The sequence below is a fragment of the Mesoplodon densirostris genome, chromosome 18 (assembly GCF_025265405.1).
Source record: "Mesoplodon densirostris isolate mMesDen1 chromosome 18, mMesDen1 primary haplotype, whole genome shotgun sequence".
NCBI classification, from domain to species: Eukaryota; Metazoa; Chordata; class Mammalia; order Artiodactyla; family Ziphiidae; genus Mesoplodon; species Mesoplodon densirostris.
The window spans coordinates 48,679,914-48,698,253 of record NC_082678.1 but is presented as its reverse complement, the minus strand read 5'-3'; the positions used below and the strand labels follow the sequence as shown (position 1 = coordinate 48,698,253).

At 45.2% G+C, this 18,340-nt stretch overlaps 1 protein-coding gene across 1 annotated transcript in view; it reads left to right on the top strand.

The window, feature by feature from the left end:
- Positions 1 to 18,340, top strand: part of VPS53 (VPS53 subunit of GARP complex) — a 129,467-nt gene that overhangs the window by 97,237 nt on the left and 13,890 nt on the right. The window contains exons 18-19 of the mRNA XM_060082862.1: positions 8,992 to 9,140; positions 13,401 to 13,470. Coding sequence (XP_059938845.1) covers positions 8,992 to 9,140; positions 13,401 to 13,470 — 219 coding nt within the window. The remainder of the gene's footprint in view (positions 1 to 8,991; positions 9,141 to 13,400; positions 13,471 to 18,340) is intronic.

Sequence of the window (18,340 nt, the reverse complement as noted above, 5' to 3'; positions counted from 1 at the left end):
TTGTATATGGTTAAACCACATTTGGTTTATTCACTGATCAGTCAATGGACATTTGGATTGAGTCCACTCTTTAACTGTTATGAATAATGCTATGAATATTCATGTACATGTTTCTGTGTGAATACGTTTTCAATTCTCTTGTATACATACCTAGGAGTAGAACTGCTGCGTCATCTGGTAGCTCTACGTGTAACGTTTGAGGAACTGCCAAACTGTTTTCCACAGCAGCTGCACCATTTTACATTCCTACCAGCAATGAGTGAAGATTCTTATTTTTCTATATCTACACTCATCAACACTTAAAAAAAAAAATCATAGCCATTCTAGTGGGTGTGAAGTGGTATCTCATTGTGGTTTCAACTTGTATTTGCATTTCCCTGATGACTAACATGTTGAGCAGCTTCTCATGTGCTTATTGGACACCTGTGTATCTTCTTTGAAAAAATGTCAGTTCAACTCCTTTGCCCATTTTAAAATTGGATTGTCTTTCTATTGTTGAGTTGTGAAAGTTCTTTTTTTGTGTGTGGTACGTGGGCCTCTCACCATTGTGGCCTCTCCCGTTGCGGAGCACAGGCTCTGGACGTGCAGGCTCAGCAGCCATGGCTCATGGGCCCAGCCACGCCGCGGCATGTGGGATCTTCCCGGACCGGGGCACGAACCTGTGTACCCTGCATTAACAGGCGGACTCTCTACCACTGCGCCACCAGGGAAGCCCTGAAAGTTCTTTTTGTAGTCTGGATACTAGACTCCTTGTCAGATAAATGAATTGCAGATATTTTCTCCTTTTCCATGTGTTTTCTTTTTACTTTCTTTATCATGTGCATTGAAGCACTAAAGTTTTATATTTTGATGAAGTCCAATTTTTGTATTTTTTCTTTTGGTGCTTGTGCTTTTGGTGTTACACCTGTGATACCATCACCTAATCCAAAATTATGAAGATTTACATCTATATTTTCTTCTAAGTATTTTATAGTTTTAGCTCTTACATTTAGGCCTTCAATCCATTTTGAGTTAATTTTTGTATGTGGTGTGAAGTAAGGATTCAGTTTCATTCCTTTGCATGTAGATGTCCAACTGTCCCAGTACCATTTGTTGAAAAGACTATTTATTCTTTACCCATTGGGTGGTCTTGAGACTTGTCAAAAGTCAGTAGACCATAAGTACATGGGTTTATTTCTGGACTCTCAATTCTATTCCATTGATCTGTATGTCTTTCCTCATGCCAGTACTGCACTGTTCTGATTATTATAGATTTGTAGTAAGCTTTAAAATCAGGAAGTATAAGTCTTCTAATTTTGTTCTTTTTCAAGATTGTTCTGGCTATTTTGAGTCTTTTGCAATGTCACCATTTTTTGTCTCATCCAGAGTGTTTTTCTCCCTCAAGACACCACGGCACCTATACTAACTCTCTACTTCATTGTACAATTATTTTTATATCTGTGTCCCACCCCTGTTAAGCTTTGAACAACTCACGGGCTGTGTCTTACTCATTTTTTGATCTCCACAGCACAGCACAGTTCTTGTTTAACTGTAGTACTCCGTGAATGACTTTGAAAGTAAAAAAGACAGGAAGAACAAAAGCTTGTAGACACCCATGTGACCAAAGAATGGTGACAAAGTGAAACATAGGTAGTAACTCTCCTGAACAGATTTAGCTGGGTAGAGCTGGTAGACTTAGGTTAGGAAACTTGGGCTTTATTGGAAACGGCAGGATTGTAGACTCCCGGAAGCCTCCAGGCGCATCCAGGTGCTGATGAGGATGATGTGGTGCTCCTGGATGGTACTTAATAGCAGGGCTTCTTTCTTCAACAAGTAGCATCCTGGAGCTGATTGAAGAAAAGTCAGAAATAGGAAATGCCCACATCTAGCTATTAGCTTCCCAGCTGTAGGCAAGAGCCCTGCTGCTGGAAAAGGAGAGGAGAACACAGAGGGGCAAAGTTTGGTAGAAAATCCACAGGAATGTTTTTAAACAGGCCAGGCCCACATGGAGGAAGTGAAATATGAGGAGAGTTTAGTGGTTTCTCTGAAACTGTAACCTAGAGATTACAGTAGTGTTGATGGTAAGTTATGTCAAAATTACCTTTCAGACTACTTTCCCCTCCTATGTTGCATTATTCTCTTAGATGAGCTCTGTGAGATGATAGCAAGTTGTTATCTACAGAGCGCTTACCAGGAATCAGCACCCAAAGGCATTATCTCCTTTAATTCTGACAAATATGTAAGGTACCTGTGTTAGTTCCTTCTCTCTTTCACAGATAAGGGAACCCAAACGGGGAAGTTAGGTCGCTTATCAGATCTCTTAGATAACATGTGGCAGAGCCAGGGCTCAGGTCTCCCCTCTGTGCAGGATTGCACCGCACCGCACCGCACTTACGGAGTAAGAGTTAGTGTTTTTGGCACACGTGGAAACTGAGGCAAAAATGAGCTTAAGTAACTTGTCTAAAGGTGGGGAAATGATGACAGTGTGTGCCCGGTACTGCTGGGTTCACACGAGTGTGCATTCATGCTCACTTTGACTATGAGCTCTTCAAGCATTTACAAGCGTCCTGTTAGATATTGGTCTTGAGCATTTCTCAATCTGACACTGTGACTTTCCTACAGGGGAGAAATCGGGTGGAGCAGCCAACCCCAGGAGTGCAGCCTGCTCTGCACGTTTCCCCCTAAAACGAAGGAATTGTCATTCTGGGGTGTGTGTTGCTTAGTTTTCTTTTTCATAAAAAAAGCCATATAGCTTTATAACAGTGAAGCCAAAAATAAAACCAAGTCTCCTGATTCTTGAAAAGGAAGTTGTTTGGAGTGCTTTGGTGGAAATGTGAAGAGTTCTGTCTTTTAAATGTAAATTCTGTGAATTCTTAGGAATTAGTATGTCTGCTTATGGCCTTATGTAGGATTTTTTTTTTAACAAGTAGGATTTTTTAAAAGAATCTGTGCCTTCCTTCAAAGGTCCTGTGGTCCTCTCCTCGCTCTGTCCTTTTTCCTAGGGCTACTCACATCACTCGATTTAAAGAATCTAAGTGTCTGTCCAAAATCAAACAAACTTCGCTTTTTGCCCATTAATGGTAGTTTTAAGAAAAAAAAAAACCAAATTAAATTTCCTTACAGTCTGGCATGTAATTTCTATTAGGTTTCAAGATCATGAACATGTACTAATTTAGGAGGCTGCCTTACTATCCCCCAAAGACATTTCAAAATAGCTAGAACAGTCCTCAAATCTGTTCTCATTTCCCTCTGTCATTAAAATATAGATCTGTTTCAGGAGGCCCACAGAGCTCCATGGTTAAGAAATCCTCAATTTCGGGCTTCCCTGGTGGCGCAGTGGTTGAGAGTCCGCCTGCCGATGCAGGGGACACGGGTTCGTGCCCCAGTCCGGGAAGATCCCACATGCCGCGGAGTGACTGGGCCCGTGAGCCATGGCCGCTGAGACTGTGCGTCCGGAGCCTGTGCTCCGCAACAGGAGAGGCCACAGCAGTGAGAGGCCTATGTACTGCAAAAAAAAAAAAAGGTTATACGGGGACTTCCCTGGTGGCGCAGCGGTTAAGAATCCATCTGCCAATGCAGGGGACACGGGTTCAAGCCCTGGTCTGGGAAGATCCCACCTGCCGCAGAGCAACTAAGCCCGTGCACCACAACTACTGTACCTGCACTCTAGAGCCTGCGAGCCACAACTACTGAGCCCGCGTGCCACAACTAATGAAGCCTGTGTGCCTACAGCCTGTACTCCGAAACAAAGAGAAGCCACCGCAATGAGAAGGCCGCGCACTGCAACGAAGAGTAGCCCCCCCCCTCACTGCAACCAGAGAAAGCCCATGTGCAGCAAGGAAGACCTAATGCAGCCAAAAATAAAATAAATAAAAATAAATAAATTTATTTTTTAAAAAAAGAAAAGTTATACAAATTCACCTTCCCATTGGCCCAGCAGTGAATGGGGAAAAAAAATCTACAACTATATTATCTTCTTTTAATATTTATTTATTTTGTTATTTTGGCTGCTCCGGGTCTTAGTTGTGGCATGTGGGATCTTTGTTGCGGCATGCATGCGGGGTCTAGTTCCCCTATCAGGGATCAAACCCGGGCCCCCTGCATTGGGAGCATGCAGTCTTACCCACTGGACCACCAGGGAAGTCCCTATATCTATATATCTTCTTAGAGCCTTTTTTGCTCCACTTTCTATCCTGGGTCTTCTTGGTTTTCCTCCTGGAGTTAAGGAACGTGTATCCCTGAGCAAAGAGGTGATGCACCTCTGCACCACCATCACCACCACTACATCATCTACTGTGGACAAGCTCATTCTGTACATAGATTTTGCTTGCCCCCCAGATCCCTCGGCGAATTTCAAGTTCATTTCAGGTGGTAACACTTCTTTTGGAAAGCAACATGGTAAGGTGGAAAGAACATGGACTTTGGAGTTAGTCAGACCAATATCTATATCTCAACCATTCGGACTTACCAGTTATGCTTCATTAGACCAGTCACTTATTGTCCGCAAGCCTGTCTTATCATCTATAAAGCAGGAGTAAGAATACCTTCTTTGCTGCATAATCATAAGCAGTAGGTTCACAGGAAAATGTCAGTCATCGTGCTTGGCGCACAGTAGGTGCTCGATAGATATTCCCTCCTCTTTTTTATTCCCCCCACAGTACTTGGTTCAGTGCTGTACATGGGGAAGGTGCCTAGAAACATAGCACACGCTTGTTCTATGAGTAAAAGTAGCCCCGACAGACATGAGAGTGTGTGCGTGTGCATGTGTGCATGCCTGGGGCCAATGGCCCAGCAGCCTAAACTGTAGCACTAGACTCTGATTACCTGCAGTGTTCCCAGACTCCACATGTCTGAGTCCGTGCTCTGTATAGCTCTAGTCCCGTGATCAAGATGAGTACTTGGGAATTTGAATTCTCACTTAAGGAAAATCAGTTTCTTAGGAGACCCCTTTGTAAGTTTTACATAGCCATGGAGAAACACAAGTTCCATAGTAAACTAGTGTGGAGCCCTGTCCTCTGATCAGTGGATGGGTCAGAATTCTCTGCTCCTGTGGATTCTCGCCAGGAAGAATGAGCATCTCCCTGACCCTCCCTGTGAGGTGCAGCCACACACTCCTCCCCAGGTGGCAGAAACCACGGGCGCTGGCGACACCCCAGGCCTCACAGCCTCTCCCTGAGGCCAAGTGCGGGGTCCCACAGCCTCTGGCATTGTCATCTTGATCCTTTCCTTGCTTGCTGTTTCTGTCTCCCCTACATCTGAGTTACCGCTTCCTTTGCAAACTGTTTTTCTTGTTTATATAGCACCAGTGGTATTCAACCCCACCCCACCTTCTAAACAAAAAGTGCAGAAGGAAAAACTTGAAGTATGGAGGGGTAAATTTTAAAGGTCAGATGCAAAGTTCATCTGAAAACGTTGGAGTCTTATTTCAACTGATGGCTTTTCAGGATGTTTGTTCTTCCAGTGCAAGCTACTGTTTTTGAAAGAGAACTTTGCTTGATCCCCGTGTATTTCATTAGCTTCTCCGTGAGACACCAGGCTCCCCTTGAACTAGGGCCAGTTGAGTGCTTTTTTCTTTTTCTTTGTTTTCTTTGTTTTCAATCATTTTTTAACAAGTGTCTAAGAAGTGGCCTCGTATAGTACTTGGGCTTTAGATGGACCCGGGCTGCCTCCACTCTGCTGTTGACTAGCTGTGTGACTTTGGGCAGGTGACCTCTCCTCTTTGAGCTTTTTGAGTCTCCTCGTCAATAAGACTGCTGTGAGTAAGATCATGTCTGAATAGTAATGAGATGATGTATGCAAAGTGCCAGGCCAAGCAACCTGCACACGGTAGGCCCTGACGTAGGTATATTGGGTCATTCAAGTTACAACCCAAACCCTAAGTCGTTGGGATGGGTGATGGCAAAGCATCCATCCTAGGCAGTGGCTGGACAGCATCACCGCTGACTATATTTTGTTCATTTTTTAGAAAATAGTCCAAGCAATGTCAACTTTCATTGTTTTCCAGTACTTTAAATTCTTTTCTTACTTCATAAAGCTGACTTAAATTTAAACTTGCGAATCTACTTGACTTTTGCCGATACTTCCTTTAACTTGACCGGGTGGAGTCCTAACTGGCTTAAGTATTAAGGCAAATCCAATCTTTCCACACCGATTCCCAGTGTGGGCATGTATTGACGTGGCCAGTGGTGATCAAGAGGAGATAGATCTCCAGCGGGAACTTGAACTCTCATGCCGCACACTCCGTCTTGCCCCGGAGCTGCTTTGGAACCGATGACAGGACATGTCACCACCTCCCTCTGTGGTCGTCTTCTGTCGATGGAGAGCCGTCGTGTGTAGATAATTGTTTACGAACTTTTTGAGCTGTTGAAACATAAACTGCTGCCGACTTGGAAAACAGTGGTCATTACTATGGACGAGCTTTGCGTCGGGTGGAGGGTGGTGCGTCCCGCTCTCTACCCAGTTGACTGTGCCGTCCCGGGTCCTGCTGCTCCGGAGCCACTGTCGAGCTGGGAGCAGAAGATGAAGCGTAGGTGCTAACAGCACCTGCCAATTCTGGCCTCAACCCTGTGTGCTCATTTAAAACCCCCTAGGATGTTCCTTGTTTGGATGGGTCACATCTCTAAAATCCGATGGGAAAAGAAGCCTCTTGAATAAAATAAAAGAAAAAGAGGAAAACATTACACATAGCCAAAGAATTAGAATATAAAGTCAGTTCATATTAGGCTTTTCTACCATCTCTCCATTCTTCATTTTTATTTTATTTATTTATTTTTTTTAAGATGATGTTGGGGGTAGGAGTTTATTAATTATTTATTTTTGCTGTGTTGGGTCTTCGTTTCTTTGTAAGGGCTTTCTCTAGTTGTGGCAAGCGGGGGCCACTCTTCATCGCGGTGCGCGGGCCTCTCACTATCGCGGCCTCTCTTGTTGCGGAGCACAGGCTCCAGACGCGCAGGCTCAGTAGTTGTGGCTCACGGGCCTAGTTGCTCCGCGGCATGTGGGATCCTCCCAGACCAGGGCTCGAACCCGTGTCCCCTGCATTAGCAGGCAGATTCTCAACCACTGCGCCACCAGGGAAGCCCCTTCATTTTTATTTTTTTCCCAGTAAAAGAATTAGTGACCCTTTTCTTTCTGGAGCCTCACTGTGAAAGCTTGCGTAAGACTTCATGTGCCTGGGCCTTGGTTTTCTTATCTGTAAAATGAAGACGGAGGTGCCTTCCTGCTTTGCCATGGTTCTGTGCTTGCACAGACTGAAAGCTTTCAGGATATAAATATCTGCTGACTTGAAGAAACATTAGGGTAAAACATAGAGTCATCTGAGCTTCCCAGGAGCTAGGGGATCATCCATGTACAATATGATTCTTTTAAACAAGTTCTCTCAGGATTGAATTTTTCCTTTCCCCAAGAGCTCTATAAAAATAGTATTTTCTTGCCAGAGACATCAAGGCCTCAGAGCTACTGCCCTCGTTCTGTGAACGTGTTACATGGTTTGTGTTCGGCTTCGGGTCTTTCTATCAGACAGCCCGGCTCCGTTCTGAGAGGCTGACTCAGCAGAGCCCCAGCGCGGGGCAGGCTGGGAGCTGGTAAGACCTCCCTTCTTCCGTGTGTATCCGAGGCGGAAGCAGTGTCACACCACTGCTTCTTTCTCCATTTTACTGTACATGCTTTCAGAGCATTTTCCCTAGTTCTCCTCAGGTTGTGAGAACTTAAGCCCAGCAGGTCTCTCGTTTTTGTTCATGGCCTGGTCAGGGGCCACACAGGGCTTCTCAGTGATGCCCATCTCCCCCACACCTGCCATCCACACAGTCCCTGCCCGGTTCCCCATGGCACTGTCTTAACCTCTGACCTGCCCCTCGTGTTTGCCAGAGATCCTCTTTCCTTCCCCTTGTTTGAAATCGCACATAACCCCAAAGGCTCTAGGAGTAAGAGTCTAATGTTTGATTATGGAAATTTTCAATTATATACAAAAGTAGAGAAAACAGAAAAGTAGAAGAAATAAGCTACCAAAAAGCAAAGAAAATAAGCTACAAGGATATAATGTACAACACAGGGGATATAGCCAATATTTTATAATAACTATAAATGGAGCATCACCTTTCAAAACTGAATCACTCAGAAACCAACACAACATTGTAAATCAACTATACTTCAATTTTTAGAAGTTGTGAGTTGCTATATTGTACACCTATAACTTACATAATATTGTACAGCAACTATACTTCAAAAAAAATAGAGAAAACAGTATAATGAACTTCATGTACCCGTCACCCAGCTTCACTAATCTTGTTTCATCTGCTCCTCCCAGCACTAGATTATTTTGAAACAAGTCTCACACGTCATATCATTTCTAGTTTCCTTTTTAAAAAAAAAAAAAAAAAAAATCTCCAATTCGGGACTTCCCCAGCGGTCCAGTGGTTAAGACTCAGCCTTCCAATGCAGAGGGTGCAGGTTCAATCCCTGGCCGAGGAACTAAGGTCCCACATGCTGCAGGGTACGGCAAAAAAAAAAAAAAAAAAAAAAAAAATCCCCAACTCCCCCCCGTGTACCTGAGAGAAGGGCACTCCAGGTTTCCTTTCGTGTGGCCCAGCCGCCTCTTGGGTTTCCCAAGCTGCCAGCCTGGTCAGAAGTAGACATCCCTCCCCTGGCCACCCACAGCCCCTTTCAGGTGGAGCAGCTCGTAGAAGAATAGGATCCAGTTCATCTGCCTGGTGAGGGTTCGTTTAGAAAGAAGATGGCACTTAGATGCGGAGGGAAGGCTGTTTCAAGCCTGAGAGGGACAGTGTAGGAAAAGGTACCTGATGCACACTTCACTGTCAGGGAAAAGGTGGGCTTACTTGTTTCTATTCATGATTAGCTCCTACAGACAGGGAGAGACAAACCCCCCAAGACAAATCAGCCTCTGTGACAGCAAGTCACGGGCTCATGTCCACCACCCCTGCCCCTTCCTTGCTAACAGGTAAGGCTGTCCTCCAGCAGAGGATCTAAAGGCTTGTCCTGCCCTGTCTCCATTTTCAGATGCAGTGGCAGAATGTGGAGCATGTTGGTGACCAGAGCCCCTACGTCACCTCTGTCATTCTTCACATTAAACAGAACGTCCCCATCATCCGTGACAACCTGGCTTCCACGCGGAAATACTTCACGCAGTTCTGCATTAAATTTGCAAAGTAAGTCCTGCAACATCCTCATCACTGGGGTTGTTCTGAATGCCGTGCTGACCACCAGCATGCGCCCAATCCAGGTGTCCCCGCTGTCCAACTACTTTTTTTGTACCCCAGAGAAGCATAATAAACTAAATTTGCTACTTAAAGTCATAAATAACAGTAGCAGCCATACAGTCATCCACATCAAGACAGACAGAAGTGAGTGGGGAGCTCCTGTTATTTGAATTACGTGGACATAATGGCACCCCTGCCTCCCCTCAGGTTTGGGTAATGAAAATTATTTTTCAACATTTCATGTATGTATTTTGTCTCTCCAACTAGATGATAAGCTTTTTAAGGGTAGGAACCATGAGTTGTTTCTTTTGAGCCTTGTCTTCCTCCTTCCTCATAGCACTGGTTACTGTGGCTGCTGGAATATATCCACTGTGGACATGCATGAGCCCAGGGAAGGTACTAGAAATCGGGAAGAGCAAGTCAGGGAGCCAGTCCATTGCCAAGTAGGTGGAGTGAACACTGCGCTGCGTGTCTTCCTGCCACGTCCTCCTGTGTGGCCATTTCTGGCTTGTTTTAAAGAGGGGAAATGGTTTGGTCCCCTGCCAGCCAGCATCTGGCTATAGCACTGTTTCTCTGGAGACCGGACACCGTGGAGGGTCAGTACCTCCTCTGACCAAGCATCAAACAAGCATTTTGGCAGACTTCGCAGGCAAGGGCCTCAGGAAGATGGGCCCAGTCCCAGCTACTGAATTTAGGTTGTTCTCATCCAAGTCCCAAAGGGTGATTTAGGGCTCCAAGTTTCTGTCTTCCCCAGATCTCTCCCAATTTGTATTCAATTAAGGCTTTCCCTCACAAACGAATCCCTAAGGAGCAACACTTATGGAGTGGCTTGTGGCCTAAGCTTCAGTTCCCAGTTTGTCAGGAAAGGCTCACGTGGCCTCTCCCGGGAGACATTGACATGTGCAGGGTGGCAGGTGGGCCAGGAGCTGACACCCCTCCACTCTCTGGGTGCTCCTTAGCACGTGTTGAAAGCATTGCTGATAAATCACACTGTGACACTCCCTGTAACCCCGGGTAGAAACAGCGTCTCTATAAAAATTGACCGTGGCCAAGAACCTCCAGTGCGATGCACAGGGGTCTGATGGAGCTAATGTTAAAGCGAGTCAGGGGTCCACTTACTTACCTAGTCCCGGCATCCGCCTCACATTCTCTCAGAGCCCTTTGCTTTCATTACTAAGCCCTTACTGGGTGAGCTGGGAAGAGGATGCCCACCTCTCACATCTGGAAAAGTTTAACCTGTGATCTAGAAAGTGGTTTTCTCATTTAATCCACGGTACCCTCTCATCATTATAAAATCCCAGCTGAAGACCAGAACCCTCAGGTGGGGGGCTGTGAGAAAACCCTTCTCCAGCCCAGAGCAATAACTGCCACCACTGCGACGGCCTGGAGGAGCCTCTGGCAGTCACCCATCACGTTCCTGGAACTCTTCCCACAAAGACATGTCCCTGGTCCCTATATTTTCCCCACCCCCACCCCCTATAGTCTAGCACACAGAGCCAGTTCCAGGGCACGATCGAAGCCTACTCTAGCGTGAGGTAATTTAGGTTATAAACTGTGTGAGTCATTGCCATCAGCCGTAATGCAATCTCACACTACTTGGCTCTGGTTTAGAGCCTGAAGGGTCCCTTCCATGTAGGCCCTTGTTCTCACGCCCTCCCGCTCAATCGGCAGACATTCCCGTAGATCTGATACCTGGAGCTGACATTTCTTTCCTTTTAACTTCCCTTCTCATCTCACTAATGCAAAGCCTTAGATGTTTCCTTTTGCCTCCACTGGGTCTCTGAAGCAACCACAGTCTCTCCTGTTTAGACATCAGGATCACCCCGCTGATTGAAGCTACTGTTTGAACCATAAGCGACTTCCCTCATCCACTCAGCCGATTCTCCTCCATTCAGTCATGGAGATGATAGATCTCTTACTAGTGGTTGGAGGGATAAAATCAGAAGTTTTAAAAACACCCTGGGGCCTCCCTGGTGGCGCAGTGGTTAAGAGTCCGCCTGCCGATGCAGGGGATACGGGTTCGTGCCCCGGTCTGGGAGGATCCCATATGCCGCGGAGCGGCTGGGCCCGTGAGCCATGGCCGCTGGGCCTGCGCGTCCGGAGCCTGTGCTCCGCAACGGGAGGGGCCACAACAGTGAGAGGCCCGCATACCGCAAAAAGAAAAAAAAAAAAAAAAAAAACACCCTGGTAAAGTGCTGGTACCATGCTGACATTTAAAAAGTGTTAGCTGTTACCATTGTTATTTATTGTTTATTCAGCGTGCAGTCAGTTGAGCACCTGCTGTGTTCCAGATGCAGAGTTAAGTGCTTCGGCTTAGTAGACGTGGTCCCTATCTTCATTTGCCTTACGGTCAAGTAGACGTGTAAGCAAATAAGTGTAACAGAGTAGGTTATGTATTAGGCTAGAGGTCTGTGAACTCTGCAGGGCATGGTGGAGGTGACTGAGGAAAGGCTTCATAGGGAAGCTGTCCTTGAGCAGAGTCCGGGAGACGTGTGTGCACTGACCTGCAAGGCCGTGGGGAAGGGCGTTCCAGGCAGAGGGAACAGCGTGAGCAAGTGCACAGAGGCATCAAATAGCCTCTACAGAGTCATAGGATCTGCAAGTGGCCCAGCCCGCTTGAAGCACAGCGTACCAGGGCTTAGCAAGATGGGGCTGGGGAGAGAGAGTCAAGACAGTGAAGGAAGGCCTGTCTGCAGCCATTGCAAGAATTGTAATCAGGGGAGCGTCTTGATCGTATGTGCATCTGAAATACTGATACATTTCTTTGACAGCTGATGGATTCGAAATGATAAGGCCGAAGGCTAGGAGACCAGTTAGGAAACAACTGAAAGAGCTCTAGTGAGAAAGAGGAGGGCGGCAGCAGGGGGATGGTCAGGAGGGGTGGGTGTGGGCATCCAGGGAAGAGCTGGGAACGGACTGGATACTGGAGTTGAGGGCAAGGGTATGGTTTCTGACTTGGATGACTGGGCAGAGGATATCCAGTCCCCTGAGCCTGGTTTTGGGGTGGGGCTGAGTCTTGGATATGCTGGGGTCGAGGTACTGGTGCCATGCCAGTGGGATGTCCAGTAGGCCACTGGATAACAGAGTGGGCACAGGCATTCTGGAAAAGATGTGGGGAGAGCAAAGAGCATGGCGAGCACAAGCCTGAGAGCAGCATTTGAAGAGTGAGGAGAGGGAGAGGCTGGCCAGGCTTTACCTCGACCTCCAGGTCCTTTATTGCCATGGTCCTCCCTTCGTCGTGGGCCCTGTGTTCTGGTCAGTTAACTCTGAACCTGGCCTGATTATAGGCATTTCTGGTTCCCACATCTTCTGTTCTGCACCAGTACAACTCAGCCTCCCCTACACAGGCCTCTGCAGTTTTTTTTCTATAAAGCCCTCCTGACCTATTAAAATCATATTCTCTCTTTCCCCAAACCAGCATCATCAACCTGCCTGGCCCAGCTTGCCCTTCAGTCCCCAGTAAATTTTTTGGAGATCATGTGTTTTGTTTCCTGATCTGACCGTTACTCCCTTAGCATTTATTTCCTGTTTTTGCATTTAAGATCGCATAACTACCTCATGTATATTCGACTATCATTACCTATTAGGATGTTCTCAGCTACTAGTCATAGAAGCCCTGACTCCGACTGACTTAAACAGAGGTGAATGTTTTTATTTCATATAACCAAAGTCCAGAGATAGGACACATCCAAAGATGGTTGCCTCAGTGGTTCAGCAATGTCATTGAGGACCCAGGTTCTTTACTTACCCTGCTCTCCTTGGGCCTGGCTTCTTCCTTAGAACAGTGGTAAAATGGCAGCTCTAGATGTTACATCCAAACACACAAACACCCTAAAGAAGAAGAGAGACTTGCCCCAGCCGTGCAATGAAGTCCTTCCCTCCAGCTGGCTTGGATCACAAGCCACATCAGCACCAACAACAGTCACCAAGGGACCCATGCTCTGCCTGTCTGAGGCTGATTAGAATTCACCCCTGTAGTTCAGGAGGGATCAGCTTTTCTCCAGCACCCCAAGGCCAGATTTACCTAAATAAAACCAGGGCTACAGTTAGAAAGAAAAAGAGTGGATGCTTGTTGGCCACCGTAGTGTCTACTTTAATTCTCAGTTTTCTTGTAGAAGGAAGTGGGGCCTTAAAAAAAGAAAAAATGTTTCTGCAGTTCTTGACCAAAGAGAATATAAGCCTAATTTGTCACTTCTTTTTTATCCACAGCTCCTTCATTCCCAAGTTCATCACCCACCTCTTCAAGTGCAAGCCAATTAGCATGGTGGGAGCAGAACAGGTAAGACGAAACTGGGATAGGACTGCTCCTTATGGCTCTTGTCGTAGATCAAACTGCATAACTTCCTAGTACAGAGCTACTGTGGAGAAGTAAAATCACGGATTTCCCTGTTTGAGGACAGAATGATGACCTGGCAGCTTAAATTATTCATCCATTTATTTAAAACATTTTCACTGAGCGCCTCCTAAGGTGTTTGTCCTTAGACAAGTTGCTTAACCTTCCAGGGCTTTAGTTTCTTCGTCTATAAAATGGGGATACTCACAGCAGCGCCTCACAGGGTAGTTGTGAGGATTAAACAAGATAAGGCAGTGAAGTGCTTGACCCAATGTCAGGCATATGAGAAGCCCTCAACACATGCCAGCTGTTACGACCGATCGTTTGTTTCCACCGTCAGTGCCCATCTCCCCACATAGAAACATCTGGTCGATGCTTGCTGCGGGCTGTCTGGCTGACCAGCTTAGTTAGCAGAGTCAGAAGTATTGTCTCAGCAAACTTCCTGGGAGGTTGCGTGGATTCAGACACTGATGGACTGTCTGAGTGTAGAATTTCAGTGTTTGGAAATTCTTACCTCTTGCATGTCATAAACACAGAACGAATTCTGTCCTTGGGAAACAGCAGAATAATGCCCCAGCACGCCCAGTTTCGTTAGCACATGTTTATCGGGAATCCACTCTGTTCACCTCACTTTTGTGTGTGATAGGAGAGGGCACAGAGTGGTTGCTCTCTGTGTGTCTGAGAGAAGCTTTAGATTCTCAGTTACTAGGTTTCTGTCTCTGGACTTGATGAAGCCACTGGAACACAAAGTTGACTCATTGGGAGCATGTTTCCATGAGTTTGCAGCTCTGCCCAGGCCTTACAAGCTCATTTAGTGTCCAGTAGCATGATATTTTCATATTGTCACATGAACCCAATGTCATATCTATTTTCCTCCGATTTTCTCTTCTTTAAAAGAATGTTAAAATAATCAGCTCAGGCTTCAAAGCCCGCACCTTCAGAAATATATCAATTTGGCCAGTATTTACTTCTGCTTTGAGATGTGGATGAGAAAACCATCTGTGAAACTGGTGTTTTACTTTCTCAGACCCCAGACAAATAGGAGTGGGTGACAGGAGAGCATAGATCTCAACAGGCCCAGCCTTGGGGAGGCCGTGAGTGAGAACTAAAGGCAATGTGGCCCTTGGAGGATTCCCTCGTGAAGTTCAGGTTTAGCTTGGGTCTGTGCTTGCCCTGAGTATCTGGTCTTAGAAACCCAAGCAGTCATGGAGCTGGAGGCGTGATCACTCAGGCAGCAAAACCTTAGGAACCAAGAAGTTAACAAAGGGAAGTTCACAGATTAAAACAGATTCTGCTGCAAGTCTTGCAGCGGCTGTAATCCAAACTTTAACGAAAGCTGTGAGAGTCAAAGCAAAGATTGAGGCCTAATCTCAGATGCCTCTGCTTTGCCACAGAAGTACTAGATCCTAAATTTAGACTACGCTTTAATACTTGTGCCAAATATGGGAAAGGAGACATTTTCCTGCTCTTGATTCTCTTCCTGATTACTGTATAAAGTAAATTATTTCTCTTTGGGCCCCAGAGTCCACTTGAGCAATTGCAAGGGCACGTGGAACTGAACCATACCAGTATTTGTAATGCTTCTTGCTAGTTTGTGATTTTCAGAGAGCCTTGTGGGATTTGCAGGGTCATTAATTAGTCTTTTGGCCACGGTATCTATGACCGAGCACACAGTAGAAAAGGAATCCAGGGACTTCCCTGGTGGCGCAGTGGTTAAGAATCTGCCTGCCAATGCAGGGGACACGGGTTCGGACCCTGGTCTGGGAAGATCCCATATGCCGCAGAGCAGCTAAGCCCGTGAGCCACAACTGCTGAGCCTGCGCTCTAGAGCCCACGAACCACAACTGCTGAGCCCACGTGCCACAACTACTGAGGCCCGCGTGCCTAGAGCCCATGCTCCGCAACAAGAGAAGCCACTGCAATGAGAAGCCCGTGCACCACAACGAAGAGTAGCCCCCCCTAGCCGCAACTAGAGAAAGCCTGCGCACAGCAACGAAGACCCAACGCAGCCAAAAACAAATAAATAAATTTATTTTTTTAAAAAAAGGAATCCATTTGCACAAACTACTTACCAGAGAGGAAGCAGCACATTGTGGTGTCAGGAAAAGGACCCTAAAACTTGGGGTCCAGTCCCCGCTCTGCTTTTAATGGGCCCTGTGATCATGAGCAGTTGCTTCCTTGCTCTGGACTCAGTTTCCTCATGTTTAAATAAGAGCCCTGAATCAGACTCTCCACACGCCTCCTTCTAGATCTATTGTATTGTGGATCTAAAATATTTTGAGGAGACTTCCCTGGTGGCGCAGTGGTTAAGACTCTACGCTCCCAATGCAGGGGGCCCAGGTTTGATCCCTGGTCAGCAAACTAGACCCCACATGCATGCCACAACTAAGAGTTGGCATGCCTCAACTAAGGAGCCCACCTGCTGCACCTGAGACCCAGCGCAACCAAATAAATAAATATTTTAAAAAATTCTTTAAAAAATTAAAATATTTTGAGCAATATAGCTCATGTCTATGAAGTATAGACATGAGCTATATTGCTCAAAATATTTTAGATCCATAAATATTTTCCTTTGTATTATCTTTATATACCATATTGACTTTTTCTATTGTGGTAAAACATACATAACATAAAATTTAACATTTTAACCATTTTAAGTGTACAGTTCCTAGTATTAAGTATATTCACATTGTTGTGCAAACATCCACCATCCACTTCCAGACCTTTTTCATCATCCCAAACTGAAACTCCCTTCCCATTAAACACTAACTCCCCACCCCTCCTGCCCCAGCTGCTGGCAGCCACCATTCTTTCTATCGCTATGAATGTGACTGCTCGAAGGACCTCCTTTAAGTGGAATCATAGAATATCTGTCCATTTGTGTCTGGCTTATTTCACTTAGCATGCTTTCAGGGTTTATTCATGCTGTAGTACGTTTCAGAATTTCCTTCTTTTTAAGGCTGAACAGTATTCCATCATACATATTACCACATTTTGACCATATTGACTTTTTTTTAAATAAATAAATTTATTTATTTATTTATTAAATAACGTGATTTTTTTTTTTAACGTCTACATTTCTTTCTGTTCATTTATTTATTTATTTTTGGCTGCGTTGGGTCTTTGTTGCTGCACTCGGGTTTTCTCTAGTTGTGGCGAGCAGGGGGCTACTCTTCGTTGCGATGCATGGGCTTCTCATTTTGGTGGCTTCTCTTTGTTGCGGAGCACGGGCTCCAGGCGCACGGGCTTCAGTAGCTGTGGCAAGTTGTGGAGCACGAGCTTAGTTGCTCTGCGGCATGTGGGATCTTCCCGGACCAGGGCTCGAACCCATGTCCCCCTGCGTTGGCAGGTGGATTCTTAACCACTGCGCCACCAGGGAAGTCCCTAAAGACCTTTTTGAATCTCTTAACTACCCACCTGCTCACTTTTCTCTGTCTCATTAAGCTCTGGCCCGTCTTAATTTTTATGAGGCCATCCTTCCCACTGAGAGCTTGAAGCCTCTTCTGTCACCCAGTCAAAAGGATCCTCCCTTTGTGCCACACAGAGCAAAGAGACAGGCACAGCCATGCTCCACAGGGGTTTACAAGCATTGGCAGGGTCGCCAAGGTCCTGGAGATGGGGAGACCGAGCCAGCTCATGAAAGAAATGAATCAGTTAATGAAAAACAATATTGCCATAAACATCACACTTAATGGTCAAATATAGAAAGATTTTCTCTTGACATTAGGAACAAGACAAGGATGTCTGCTGTCACCATTTCTATCCCACATTGCCCTTGAAGTCCTAGCCAGAACAATAGAACAAAAAATAAAAGAAAGTTTTAAAGAAATAAAAGGTACACAGATTAGAACGGAAGAAACAAAACTGTCATTTTTCACATTTCACAGAGAATGTGATTGTGAATGACAGTATCCAAAAGAATCTACAGACAAACTATTAGAATATAAATTTAGTAGGGATGAGAGATATAAGGTCAGTATTTAAATTATTTTTAATATTTGCATATAACAGCAACAAACAATTTAAAATGAAAAATTTTTAATGAAACCATATACAGTAGCGTTAGGAGACATTAAATAGCTAGGAATAAGTCTACTAAAAAATGTGCTAGTCTTCTACACAGAAAATGATACAATATTAAGAGACATTAAAGAAGACGTTTAAAATGTCAGGAAAGCTCATGTTCATGTATTAAAGGACTCAATATTTTTAAAATGTCAATTCTTCCAACATTAATCTCTAGATACAGTAAAATCCCAGTAGGGGTGGGGTGGATGTGAGTGTGAATGGAAATTGATAAGTTGATTCTAAAAGTTGGATGGAAGTGCAGAGACTAAGAATAGCTAAAATAACTCTAAAGAAAGAGCACAGAGTTGGAGGATTTAAACCTCAGGATACCAAGACTTATTTTAATGCTGAAGTAATTAAGCACACAGGGACAAATGGGCCAACAGAACAGAGTCAAGTTCAGAAATAGACCCACACATACATAGACACTTGATTTATGACAGAAACGGCACTAATTCAGTTAGGAAGGGATGGTCTTCTCCGTAAACAGTGCTGGGTAATTGAATATCCACGTGGAAAAAAATTAATCTTGACCTTAACCACACACCATATAGGAAAGTCAGTTCCAGCAAGGATGCGGAGAAATTAGAACCCTCATACACTGGAAATGGAAAATGCTGCAGCCATTTTGGGAAACAGTTTGACAGTTTCTCAAAATGTTAAACATAGAGTTCCCATGTAACCCAGCAATTCCACTCCTAGATAGAAACCCAAAAGAATTGGAAAAGTATGTTCACGCAAACACTTG